At 52.1% G+C, this 13,570-nt stretch overlaps 2 protein-coding genes across 5 annotated transcripts; one reads left to right on the top strand and one right to left on the bottom strand.

Annotated features, from left to right (window-relative positions):
- Nucleotides 1-3,501: 3,501 nt before the first annotated feature.
- LOC126067222 (translation initiation factor IF-2-like) lies at nt 3,502-10,918 on the bottom strand. 4 transcript variants are annotated; one of them, XM_049868930.1, is made up of 3 exons: nt 10,330-10,918; nt 8,531-8,642; nt 3,508-7,807 (listed from the first exon to the last, which is right to left on the bottom strand). In XM_049868930.1, exons 1-2 carry the CDS (start codon nt 10,916-10,918, stop codon nt 8,563-8,565), a joined length of 669 nt encoding a protein of 222 aa, XP_049724887.1. In that variant the 3' UTR covers nt 3,508-7,807; nt 8,531-8,562. The 4 variants fall into 4 exon arrangements, 2 of the variants coding, with proteins under 2 accessions (XP_049724886.1, XP_049724887.1); XR_007515361.1 differs by having other exon boundaries at nt 3,502-7,444; nt 8,531-10,918; XR_007515360.1 differs by having other exon boundaries at nt 3,503-7,807; nt 8,531-10,918.
- Nucleotides 10,919-10,956: 38 nt separating this feature from the next.
- Nucleotides 10,957-12,824, top strand: CEBPB (CCAAT enhancer binding protein beta). Its single transcript, XM_049868928.1, has one exon. It carries the CDS (start codon nt 11,174-11,176, stop codon nt 12,209-12,211), a length of 1,038 nt encoding a protein of 345 aa, XP_049724885.1. The 5' UTR covers nt 10,957-11,173; the 3' UTR covers nt 12,212-12,824.
- Nucleotides 12,825-13,570: the final 746 nt, after the last annotated feature.

Genomic DNA, 13,570 nt, shown 5'->3' with positions numbered 1-13,570 from the left:
AACATTCATTAATAATCGGAACCTGGAATGTGCGAAGTATGAATCTAGGAAAATTGGAAATCATCAAAAATGAAATGGAATGCATAAACATCTGTATCCCAGACATTAGTGAGCTGAAATGGACTGGTATCAGCCATTTCAAATCAATCATATGGTCTACTATGCCGGGAATGACAACTTGAATAGCATTGCATTCATGATCAAAAAGAACATTTCAGGATCTATCCTGAAGTACAATGCTGTCAGTGATAGGATAATATCCATACGCCTACAAGGAAGACCAGTTAATATGACTATTATTCAAATTTACAAACCAACCACTAAGGCCACAGATGAAGAAATCGAAGATTTTTACCAGCTTCTGCAGTCTGAAATTGATCGAACATGCAATCAGGATGCATTGATAATTACTAGTGATTGGAATGCAAAAGTTGGAAACCAAGAAGGATTGGTAGTTGGAAAATACAGCCTTGGTGATAGAAACAATGCCGGAGGCCGCATGATAGAATTTTGCAAGATCAGCGACTTCTTATTGTGAATACCTTTTTCTCCAACATAAACGGTAACTACATGGACCTCGCCAGATGGAATACACAGGAATCAAATCGACTACATCCGTGGAAAGAGACGATTGAAAAGCTCAATATCATCAGTCAGTACAAGGCCAGGGGCCGACTGTGGAACAGACCATCAATTGCTCATATGCGAGTTCAAGTTGAAAGTGAAGAAAATTAGAACAAATCCATGAGAGCTAAAATACAATCTTGAGTACATCCCACCTGAACTTAGAGACCATCTCAAGAATAGATTTGACACTAATGACCAAAGACCAGACAGATTGTGGAATGACATCAAGGATATCACCCATGAAGAAAGCAAAAGGTCATTAAAATGACAAGAAAGAAAAGATCAAAATGGATGTCAGAGGAGACTCTGAAACTTGCTCTTGAATGTAGAATACCTAAAGCAAAAGGAAGAAATGATGAAGTAAAAGAGCTGAACAGAAGATTTCAAAGGGCGGCTTGAGAAGACAAAGTAAGGTATTATAATGACACGTGCAAAGAGCTGGAGATAGAAAACCAAAAGGGAAGAGCACGCTCGGCATTTCTCAACCTGAAAGAACTGAAGAAAAAATTCAAGCCTCGAGTTGCAATAGCAAATAATTCCATGGGGAAAATAATAAATGATGCAGGAAGCATTAAAAGAAGATGGAAGGAAAATACAGAGTCACTATACCAAAAAGAATTGGTCGACGTTCAGCCATTTCAAGAGGTAGCATGTGATCAGGAACCGATGGTACTGAAGGAAGAGGTCCAAGCTGCTCTGAAGGCATTGGTGAAAAACAAGGCTCCAGGAATTGTTGGAATATCAATTGAGATGTTTCATCAAATGGATGCAGCGCTCGAAGCACTCACTCATCTATGCCAGATTTGGAAGGCAGCTACCTGGCCAACTGAGTGGAAGGATCCATATTTATGCCTATCCCCAAGAAAGGTGATCCAATTGAATGTGGAAATTATCAAACAAATTAATATCACATGCAAGTAAAATTTTGTTGAAGATCATTCAAAAGTGGCTGCAGCAGTATATTGATAGGGAACTGCCAGAAAATCAGGCCTAATTCAGAAGAGGACGTGGAACCGGGGATATCATTGCTGTTGTCAGATGGATCTTGGCTGAAAGCAGAGAATACCAGAAAGATGTTTACCTGTGTTTTATTGACTACACAAAGGCATTCAACTGTGTGGATCATAACAAATTATCGATAACATTGTTAAGAATGGGAATTCTAGAGCACTTAATTGTGCTCTTGAGGAATCTGTACGTAGACCATGAGACAGTTATTCGAACAGAACAAGGGGACACTGCGTGGTTTAAAGTCAGGAAAGGTGTGCGTCAGGGTTGTATCCTTTCACCATACCTGTTCAATCTGTATGCTGAGCAGATAATCCGGGAGTCTGGACTACATAAAGAAGAATGGCGGATCAGGATTGGAGGAAGACTCATTAACAACCTGTGTTACACAGATGATACAACCTTGCTTGCTGAAAGTGAAGAGGACTTGAAGCACTTACTGATGAAGATCAAAGACCATAGCCTTCATTATGGATTATACCTCAACATGAAGAAAACAAAAATTCTCACAATTGAACCATAAGCAACATCATGATAAATGGAGAAAAGATTGAAGTTGTCAAGGATTTCATTTTACTTGGATCCAGAATCAACACCCATAAAAGCAGCAGTCAAGAAATCAAGAGACGCATTGCATTGGGCAAATCTGCTGCAGAAGATCTCTTTAAAGTGTTGAAAAGCAAAGATGTCACCTTGAAGACTAAGGTGCGCCTAAACCAAGCCATGGTATTTTTAATCACATCTTATGCATTGGAAAGCTGGACAGTGAATAAGGAAGACCAAAGAAGAATCGACACCTTTGAATTGTGGTGTTGGCGAAGAATATTAAATATACCATGGACTGCCAAAAGAACGAACAAATCTGTCTTGGAAGAAGTTCAACCAGCATGTTCTTTAGAAGCAAGGGTGGCAAGATTGTGTCTTACATCCTTTGGATGTGTTATCAGGAGGTATCGTCCCTGGAGAAGGACATCATACTTGGTAAAGTATAGGGTCAGTGAAAAGAGGAAGATCCTCAATGAGATGGATTGACACAGTGGCTGCAACAGTGGGCTCAAGCATAACAGAGATTGTGATCGTGGTGAAGGACCAGGCAGTGTTTCGTTCTGTAGTACATAGGGTCACTATGAGTCGGAGCAGATTCAATGGCACCTAACAACACCAACAACTAACAGGGACAGGAGGGAGGGGAAATGAGAGGTTAATGCTTAAAGGGCACTGACTTTGGGGTGATGGAAAACTTTTGAAATGAATGGTGGTGATGGTAGTAGCAACATGGTGAATATAGTTCATGTCACTTGAATTGTCCACTAGAAATGGTTAAACTGGCAACTTTTTTTGTTGTTATATATTTTGCCACCAAAAAAAAAAAAAAAAAGCCCACATTGAATCAAAATTAAAACAAGAAAGCCCTGAGCTTGGAGTCGCCTGCCTGGGGTCATGGACCCTCAGGTAGGCAGCGTTGCAGAGGTTGGTGGCTGGCCTCTAGTGCCACCTGGTGGCTATTCTAGGCAGTACAACCATGAGTGCCCACTGGAGTCTGGCAGGTCTAAGGTGGAAGGGGGTGGGGTGTGGGTCAAGCCAATGTTTTTGTCCTGGATTGGGCCCCCAAAACACTGAGGACCTACTCAGCTCCTACGTGATTCCATTGTGTGTGTGCATGTGTAGGGGGGCAGGGGTGACCTAGATTGGGCTGACCTTGAGGGGTTCCCAGGGAAGGGAGAATATACAGAACTAACTCCAGTAGGGCTGAGTAAGGCCTAGAGGCACCGAGTGTAGTGGAAGACTAAGTAGGCTGACGTGGGCATTCAGGCAAAGCTTCCCTGGGCATTTCTACAGCTGGAGAAGGACAGGAAGGGTGTCCGGGCAGGGAGTCGGCCCGTGCAAAGGCGTGGAGGCAGGACAGTGCAGTGTATAGCTTGCCAGACTCAAACAAGCAATAATGTCACACATGACTGTGGGGAACATTCTTTTATTCTTAAATTGTTGTTGGAAATATACACAGCAAAACATAACACCAACTCAACAATTTCCACATGTAGAATTCAGTGACGTTGATTACATTCTTCAAGTTGTGCAACCATTCTCACCCTCTTTTTCTGAATTGTATCTCCGCCATTAACATATACTCACTGGCCCCTAAGTTTCCTATTTAACCCTTTGAGTTGCTGTTGTCAATTTAATCCCATACAGGTAGTTCTTAAAAGAGCACAATGCTCAAGGCAGACTCTCTGTACTAATTAAACTAAACAGTTGTTTGGTTTAAAGAAGACTTCAGGGGGATATTTTTGGTTTAAGGTTTAAAGATGATCTCAGGGCAATAGTTTTGTGCCTCAATGGCTCCAGAAAGGCTGGATTCCATGAGAATTTGAAGTTCTGTTCTGCATGATACCCCCTCTTTGGTCAGGATTCCACTCTAGAGCCTTGGGTCAAAATGCATGGTGAACATTCTAAGTGACAAAAGAAGGTAGGTCTCCCTCCCACTTCTGCCCTCAGCCCCCACGCTCTCCTGTGTTAGACTTATTTTGGTGGCTGCCTGTGAACCAGCCTCCCTGTATGCATGCCCTTGCTTAGTTCTCTCCCCTTGAATCCAGGCTGGCCTGTTGACTGGCCTCAGACACACACACACATATATACATACCACATTTCCTGTTCTGCACTTGGCCCTTTCACCTAATGATAGATCTTGGAGATTGTTTTAGATGTGCGCTATGCAATCCAGTCATCACTATCCACATGAGGCTATTTAAACTGAAATTAATTAAAAATTAAATAAAGTGAAAAATCCAGTTCTTCAGTCACACTAGCCACATTTCAAGTTCTCAGTAGTCACATGTGGCTAGTACAGCGCAGATATAGAATATTTCCATCATTCCAGAAAGTTCTATTGGACAGCGATGGTCTAGATCCTCTCCCACGGAGCTACCTCATTCTTTCTAGCAGCTGCATAGTATTCCCTAGCAGCGACGGCCACTGATGTCATCTTCCAAGCTTTAGCTATTACAGTGCTCATATGTCTTTATGCTGGTGTGTGTCTCTATAGTACAAATGTCCAGCATATCAAATGTGTTTCCTATTTTGATAGCTATGGCCAAATTGCCTTTTGAGGTTGTGCCACTTTTTTATGGCCACTCAAAGGGTGTAAGAGTACCTGCTTTATCCACACTTTCATCAGCACTGGGTGTTATTCACATTACAATTTTTAGCTAGTGGTGGAAGGTTTCCCAGACAAACAGGACCACCAGGTACTGCTCTGCCTTGCTCTTCTTTCACCTAACAACGCTGCTAGACATCTTTCCATGTCAAAAGATGACCATCCACCTTGCCCTTTTGAATGGCTGTGGGATGGTCCATTGTGAGGCTGTTCTACAGTCGGGTCCCTCAGCAAATCCTTAGTTCTACCTTCAAAATAGATCCAGAATATGACCACTTCTTCCCACCTTTGGAAACTCTGGTGGTGTAGTGGTTAAGCACTACAGCTGCTAACCAAAGGGTCAGCAGTTCGAATCCGCCAGGCGCTCCTTGGAAACTCTATGGGGTAGTTCTACTTTGTCCTAGAGGGTTGCTATGAGTCGGAATTGATTCGACGGCACTGGGTTCTTCCCACCTTCATTCTACCACCACGGTCGGGTCCACATCAGCTCCTGCCCGGACTGTTGTAGTTGCCTCCTCCCTGGGCCCCCTGCTCTGCCCTTACCTCCGTTACAGTCCAGTCTCCACACACAGCCAGAGGGATCCTACTAGAGCCTAAGTCAGATCCGTTTCTTCTCTGCCCAGAACCTCCATGGTCCTGCTCACCCAGAGTAAAAGCCAAAGTCTTCAGCTGGCCCACAAAGCCTGCACAGTGTAGTCCCTGTTGTTTCTCTGACATCATTTCCTGCTTCTCTCCCTTACTCCACCCACAACAGCTATGCAGGGCCAGCTGGCTCCACCCCAGGGCCTTTGCCCTTGCTGTTTCCCCTGCCTGGTACACTTTTGCCCAGATATCTGCATGGCTTCTCCCTCACTGCATTCAGGTTTTTGCTCAAATATCACCTCAGCGAGGCCGTCCCTGACCACTCTGATCAAAAGTTAAAATTGCATTCTAGCACCCTCTTCCTTGCTGTACTTCTGTCTTGCTTACCAGACTCTAATACAACGCACGCTTTACTCATTATCTCGTTTATCGTCTGCCTTCCCCCACAGGAATGTTGACTCCATGAGAACTGGAACCCCTTCTGTCTTGTTTATGAATATTTCTCCAGAGACTGAACCATAGTAGGTGCGAAGAAATAGTTGATGAATGACTGCGTGAAGGCTGGGCACCGTTTTGTCTGTTTGCTGGAACTTTTTATTTTATCGAGTGGCCTGCTTATGTCTTGTAAGCATCTATCATGCTCACAGTGCTGGCCTCTCTGTATCCCAGAGTCACAATTGAGTCCAGCAGGTCCTCAATCAAACCAAAAACAACCAAACCCGTTGCTGTTGATTCTGACTCTTGGCAACCTCATGTATGATACATCATGTATTACAGTGTAGAACTGCTCCATGGGGTTTTCTTGGCTGTGATATTTACAGAAGCAGATCTCCAGGCCTTGCTTTCGTGGCACCACTGGGTGGGTTCAAACAGCCAACCTTCAGGTTAGTGGTCAAGTGCAAACTGTGCCACCCAGGGGCCTCAATCCAGAGGATTCATTTAAATTGACTCTGCAGTCCCTGAGGTTGCCACAAGGTGACAGCATATGCACAGACAATTTTCACTGGCTAGCCTGAGAGGCTCTGCCGGTGGTGCCGTCAAAATGACCCTATAGGACAGAGTAGAATTGCTCCTCAGGGTTTCCTAAACTGCAGTCTTTACGGGAGCAGATTGCCAGGTCTTTTCTCCAGAGGAGCCGCATGTAGGTTTGAACCACCAACCTTTTGGTTGGCAGCTGAGTGCTTAACCACGGCTGCATCAGGGCTCCTTCAGTGGCTCTGAGGATTCCAAAATCCCAGATTTGTGGATTTCGGGCCTGACAGCCCTCAGGGATCTACTCCTCGTCCCATTTGGCAGATGGCAAAACTGAGGCCTCAGAGAGGAGACGTGATGGGGAAAAATCCTGGACATTAGAATCAGGGGACCTGGCTTTTAATTCACTGTGATCTTGGGGGAAGCCCTCTCTCAGCCTCAGTTTCCCCAGTGTTTACTGTTTTGTGAGGTTTTCATGACTTGTAGCAGTCGAACCCTTTGTGGGGCTAAAGAGAGGTCTGATTTGACTCATGTGTTGGGGGGGATGCAATAGGCCCAGAACCCCCAAGAGAGGGGATATCCTCATCCTCATTTTTACAGACCATGAACTGAGGCCCAGAGGGGACACCAGACGTGGTCAAAATTCCACTGCAAGGACCAGAGCAGGAAAACAATCCAACCTCCTTCACCCTCTTGTCCCACCCCCACTAGAGACGGCCTCAATTAATGGCCTGATGTTTTGCCTTATTTTCCTGCCTGCCGGCGGATTTCTAAGCCCTTCCGCTGATACTTTTACTGTTGTTAGTTGTTATGTCTGAGCCCATTGTTGCAGCCACTGTGTCAGTCCATCTCGTTGAGAGTCTTTCTCTTTTTTGCTGACCTTCTGCTTTCCTATTCTACTTTTACTACTCTCCTCTTGGGCAAGCTGCCTGGGGTTTCTCCTCCTGAAGATGGGGCTAAGGATAAGCGGCTGAGAATGGGAAGACGGAATTCTGAGAAGCTGTCTGGGAGCACAGGCGGCGTGCATCCATGTCCTGGGCCGTGGCCCCTGCCTGGCTCCTGCCCATCACTGTGAGGCTATGTGGGTCCAGTCCACAGCTTCTGGTTTGAAAAAAGAGAATCCAGAAATTTGAATTTTGGTGTGAAGTCTTCTGATTTTTAAATGTTGGCAATAAATCCACTTAAAAAACAAAATAAAACCAAACCACTATGGGGCCACTCTGAACTCAGCTGTGGATTGGCTCTGACCGGCTGGCTAGGTTTGAGACCCTGTCTGGCCCCAGGTTCCTACAGAAACCACGTGGGATGGTAACTGGAAAGGGTCACTGTGTGTGACCCCAGGTGGATCCCGGTCTCTTGTGTCCTCACTGCCTGCAGGCCCAAAGTGGCCGGTCCCACATAGCCACTCTGGCGTCTTCCTGGCCTCTGGGCCATGGCGGTTCAGAGTCCCCGGCAGCCCCTTCCCTGGGGAAAGATTGAGCATTAATGGTGGGGCAGGAGGCAAGACCTGTTGAGCAATGAGCCTTGTAAAAACAAGGGCTTACGTCACCTGTGCACGTAGCCTCCCTGCAGGACACCTGGGTTGGCACTGGGGTGGGAACTGCTACTGATCTCACTGGCCAGTGGGGAATCTGGCCTGGGTCGCCATGCCTCAGGTGGGGTCAGACACCTGGATGGGGCGGGATCTGGTCCTTGGGTGCTGGTCCCCAGCATCCAGGTGGCCACCTGACTCACTCTGACCCTGGATCACCCTTTTCTGAGCCTCAGTTTTCCTATCCAGAAAATGGGGTTCACAGCACCCGACCTGTTGCGATTTATTACAAATCCAAAGAGGAAAGTTAGGCTGGAAAGATTTTTATCCCTTCCCACCCCTTTGATGTGACCTGGAGCAGGCACAGTTAGCTCCCCTGGGACTCAGTTTCCTCATCTGTAAAGTGGAGATAATAACAGGACTTGCCTCTTACAAATTAGGAGGGTTAAATGAGTCAATACACACAAAGAGCTTACGATATGGTTCAGAGAAGGCAGATTTGCCTGAGAACGCACAGCAATCCCCCAGTTAGCTCCAGGCCTCCCAGGCCTCACTGTATCTCCCCAGAGTGTTGAGAGGCTGGGGTGGGGGCTGAGATTCAGAGAGGGCAGCCATCCTGCCTGAGGTCACACAGTCCAGGAAATGGGGAGTCTCACCTTCTTCTCCACATCCACCTCCATTCATTCGTTCAGTCATGGAGCACCTTCTGTGTACCAGGCACTGGGGAGACAGCCAACAAAGCAGACAAAAATCCCTGCCCTGGAGGGGCTGACATGGGGAGGGGGCAGTGGGCACAGAAAGCAAGGACAGGTGAGAAGGGTGGGAAAATAAAACAGGGAGATGTGAAAGGAGCGCGTGAGGGGCTGGGGCTTTTGATGGGTGGTCAAGGAGGGCTTCTCGGAGGAGGAGGTGACAGTTGGGCTGAGCCCTGAGGGGTGAGAAGGAGCTGCCTGAGGCAGAGCTGGGCGAACAGTGTTCTTGGGTCCAGGGGAACAGCGCATGCATCGATTCACTGGGAAATACTGAGCATGCCCTGCTTAGGAGTTCCAGGCTGCCAGGAGCCAACCGTCCAGGGGAGAGAGAGACAAGTACATACGCAGCTAGGATAATGGGAGATATGGTTTGAGGAGGAAGTTCCTGCGGGGCGGGACAGGGAGGGCCCTCTTGGAGGCGGTGGCCCTCAAGCTGAGGCCTGAGCGTCCCACTTTGCAGCTGGGTGGCCTGGTTGGGTGGCCCTAGGGAAGTTGCTGCACCCCTCTGGACCTCAGTGCCCTCCCTGGCCCAGAGGCTGCTGGGAAGGCCCCAAAAGCGGGCAGGTCAGGCCAGGCCAGGCCAGTGTTTGATCCTGTCCTGCCCCCCACCCCCAAGGGCACTGGCAGATGTCATTTCTCTCGCTCTTGGGGGCGGAGGTCACCCCAGCTCAGGAGATAACGCTGAAGGTTGAGCAATGCCCGCTTGCCTGCCTGCGGGGGACAGGGCTGGGGTCAGTGGGCTGGGGGTCAGCCCCGGGCAGTCCAGGAGCTCCTGCCGGGCTGGTGGCCTGGGCCAGGAGTAGCCAAGCGAAGGGAGGCAGGGAATCGCCAAAATGGCCTAGGAATGGGGCTAGAGAGGGCAGGTGGTCAGAGGGCCTCAGGCCTGGGTTCAAATCCAGTATGAACTCCTGGCCCAGTTCCCTTTCTGTGAAATGAGGGCAGAAGAGCACCTGCCTGGGCAGGGCTCTTAGGTGAAAAAGTGAGTCCCAGGTCCACTGATCGCATAGTAGGGACTTGCGTAAAATGGCGAAGGTCCCTTCTCTCTCCTGCATGCCCCCCAGCAGGCGGCCTCACAACCCCCCTCACCCCCGATCCTCGAAAACAGAAGGCTTTTTGGCCTCTAAACCTGTTGCCATGGAGTCAATTCGGATTCAGAGACCCTATCGGACAGAGTAGAACTGCCCCATATAGAGTTTCCAAGGAGCGTTTGGTGGATTCGAACTGCTGACCTTTCAGTAAACACCAAGGCTCCTTTTGGCTTCTAGGTTGGCAAATAGGTCTTAGGGCACTGGGACAAGGGCTTTTCTTTGGAGATGAATGGAGGCCATGAGGCTGTGTGACCCCGGGCGTGCCATGTTCCTTCTGGGCCTCCTCTGTACCCTCTACTGAGAGTGCCTTTCTCTCCCATGGGGGGCCCAGCGGTCTTAAAACTTAAGCCTTATGTTTGGGAATAACGTTAATAACGACAGGCTTACATGGACTAGGCGCGACGTGAAGTGACTCGCCCACGGTCACACAGTGTGGTAGAGCCCAGCACCCCCGCCATACGTTCCCGAGTCCCAGGTCGGGGGTGGGGTGGGTGGGGCGGGCAAAGACGCGGGTGTGGCTTAAGGGGGCGGGCAGGTGCGGTGGGCGGGGCTGGGGAGGGGCGCAGCCGGATCTAGGCCTTGGCCCCAGAAGAGCGCGGCCCAGCACATCCCCACCTGAAGGTCCGCGTATCTGCAGTGCTTTTAAGAGGCGAGTCGCCACGAATGTGGAATCTCCTTTTTCAAACAGCTGGGGATATAGGGCAAATTTAGGGCAGGGGCTGAGCCCCGGAAAGGGCTTTAGAGATACGGCCCGTGGAGGGGTCGGGGTCTCGAGGGTCCCGCCTGTGGAGCGCCCCCTTTGTGGGGCGTCGGGGCTGGGCTCGGCCAATCCTGAAACCACCGCCTCCTCCAGCAGGGGGCGGGCCGCGGCCGTGTTTGGGGTGGGGAAGGCAATCGGGTCGCCCCCTCCCCGGATTCCCCCCTTCCAGAGCAGCCGCCAGCCCAGTGGGGGCGGTCCGGGGGCGGGGTCGCACCTCCCCCTCTTGCTCCCAATCCGGGGACTGCTAGGTGGGTGTGGGCAGGGGGCGTGAGGTCTCCCCCCCCCCGGCTGGGGGTCCCTGGAGGGCGTGCTAGTGGTCCGGGTCCGGCCTCCTCGCCCGGCCGCCGACCTCTCGGGGGTCTCGGGTGGCCGTGGCCTCCGCGTCCCAGCGGCGGCGGCGGGAGGGGCCGGGGCGGCTGCCAGGCGTGACGCAGCCGTTGCCATGGGCCGCCTTATAAATAACCGAGCTCGGGAGAAACTTTAGCGAGTCAGAGCCGCGCACGGGACCGGGAAGGGGACCCAACCGAGGGTCCAGTCGCCAGCCCCCGCACTAATAGCGGCCACTCCGGCAGCGGCGGCAGCGGCAGTAGTAGCAGCAGCAGCAGCGACAGCGGCGACAGCTCGGAGCCAGGAGGCCGCGCCACCTGCGGGCCGGCCGGAGCGGGCAGCCCCAGGCCCCCTCCCCGGGCACCCGCGTTCATGCAACGCCTGGTGGCCTGGGACCCAGCATGTCTCCCCCTGCCGCCGCCGCCTGCCTTTAAATCCATGGAAGTGGCCAACTTCTACTACGAGGCGGACTGCTTGGCTGCTGCGTACGGTGGCAAGGCGGCCCCCGCGCCCCCCGCGGCCAGGCCCGGGCCGCGCCCCCCCGCCGGCGAGCTGGGGAGTATCGGCGAGCACGAGCGCGCCATTGACTTCAGCCCGTACCTGGAGCCGCTGGGCGCGCCGCAGGCCCCAGCGCCGGCCACGGCCACGGACACCTTCGAGGCGGCTCCGCCCGCGCCCGCCTCCGCCCCCGCGCCCGCCTCCTCCGGGCAGCACCACGACTTCCTTTCCGATCTCTTCTCCGACGATTACGGGGGCAAGAACTGCAAGAAGGCGGCCGAGTACGGCTACGTGAGCCTGGGGCGTCTGGGGGCCGCCAAGGGGGCGCTGCACCCCAGCTGCTTTGCGCCCCTGCACCCACCGCCCCCGCCTCCGCCGCCCGCCGAGCTCAAGGTGGAGCCGGGCTTCGAGCCCGCGGACTGCAAGCGGAAGGAGGAGGCTGGGGCGCCGGGCGGCGGCGCCGCAGGCATGGCGGCGGGCTTCCCGTACGCGCTGCGCGCCTACCTCGGCTACCAGGCGGTGCCGAGCGGCAGCAGCGGGAGCCTCTCCACGTCTTCGTCGTCCAGCCCGCCCGGAACGCCAAGCCCCGCCGACGCCAAGGCGCCCCCTCCGGCCTGCTACCCCGGGGCCGCGCCGGCGCCCTCGCAGGTCAAGAGCAAGGCGAAGAAGACCGTGGACAAGCACAGCGACGAGTACAAGATCCGGCGCGAGCGCAACAACATCGCCGTGCGCAAGAGCCGCGACAAGGCCAAGATGCGCAACCTGGAGACACAGCACAAGGTCTTGGAGCTCACGGCCGAGAACGAGCGGCTGCAGAAGAAGGTGGAGCAGCTGTCGCGCGAGCTCAGCACCCTGCGGAACTTGTTCAAGCAGCTGCCCGAGCCCCTGCTTGCCTCCTCCGGCCACTGCTAGCGCGGCCCCCGCGCGCGTCCCCCTGCCGGCCGGCCTCCGCGCTGCCGGGCGCGCCGCAGCCGCCGAGACTCCCGGGAGCGCCCGCGCCCGCGCTCCCGCCCCCGCCCCTGGTGGCGCCGGCAAAACTTTGGCACTGGGGCGCTTGGCAGCGCGGGGACTCGTCGGTAATTTTAATATTTTATTATATATATCTGTCTATATTTTTGTCCAAACCAACCGCACATGCACCTGGGGCGCCCGCCTGTGGTGTTATTTAAAGAAGAAACGTCTATGTGTACAGATGAATGATAAACTCTCTCCTCTCCTGCCCCCTCTCCCGGCGCCGGCGGGCGGGCCGGTTTCGAAGTTGATGCAATCGGTTTAAACATGGCTGGACGCGTGTGTACACGGGACTGACGCAACCCACGTGTAACTGTCAGCCGGGCCCTGAGTAATCGCTTAAAGATGTTCCTACGGGGTTGTTGCTGTTGTTTTTGTTTTTTTGGTCTTTTTTTTTTTTTTGTATTATAAAAAATAATCTATTTCTATGAGAAAAGAGGAGTCTGTATATTTTGGGAATCTTTTCCGTTTTAAGCATTAAGTAAGAACACTTTTAATAAACTTTTTTTTTTGAGACTGGTTAAAAAAAAGCCTTTTGGGGGCAGTAGTTGGCTTTTGATTTTTTTTCCCCTTTATTTTGGATTGACTTGATTTTCGCTTTCTGGTGTGGGGGATTGTGTTTCTGTGGGGGCTGCTAATATTTTTGGCTTTTTCGCGGCGGGGTGGGGGTGTTGCAGCTGGGCTTGCTTTTAACCGGCTGCCCCCCAAGGTCAGCTTGGAGGTGGGAGTGCTGGTCCTGGGGGTGGAGAGTGCTGGGTCAGGCTTTTGGGGTGACTCAGCACCCCTGGGTGCTGGAGACCGGTGGTTGAGAGGTCCACTTGGGGAGGGGCAGGGACCTCTGGTCCTTAGTGCCAGGCCTGGGTTTTGAGGGAGGCAGAGATCTATGATCCCCCACTATGGGGGCTAGGCAGGCAGGCCTGTGATGCCACAGAAAGAGGGGGTGCCGGTCTTGGTCCTGCTTGGCCCAAGTCAGGGGTAGGCTTTTTTGATCAGTGTAGTGGGGCAGGCTGTTTAAAAACACTTTGTGTTTTTTTTTTTTTTAAAACAGGGGCGCTTGAAGAGTCTGTGTTTGCCTGTCCCTGGCCGGGGGAGGGAAGAAGGCCGGCCAGGTAGAGGGAGGTCCTGGGAGGGGGTTCCTGCAGTTTTGTGCCTTTTCCTTGGGGTAGGAGGTTTATCAGGGGCCCTCTTGGCCCAGATGTGGATACTGAGGCCTGGCTTTACCTGCTTGAGAAGGTGGCTGAGTCCAGGTGTGAACCTGGA

This window comes from Elephas maximus, chromosome 25, assembly GCF_024166365.1.
Source record: "Elephas maximus indicus isolate mEleMax1 chromosome 25, mEleMax1 primary haplotype, whole genome shotgun sequence".
NCBI lineage: Eukaryota > Metazoa > Chordata > Mammalia > Proboscidea > Elephantidae > Elephas > Elephas maximus.
Note: the sequence above shows the minus strand (reverse complement) of the source record. Positions and strands in the feature narration are given on the sequence as shown.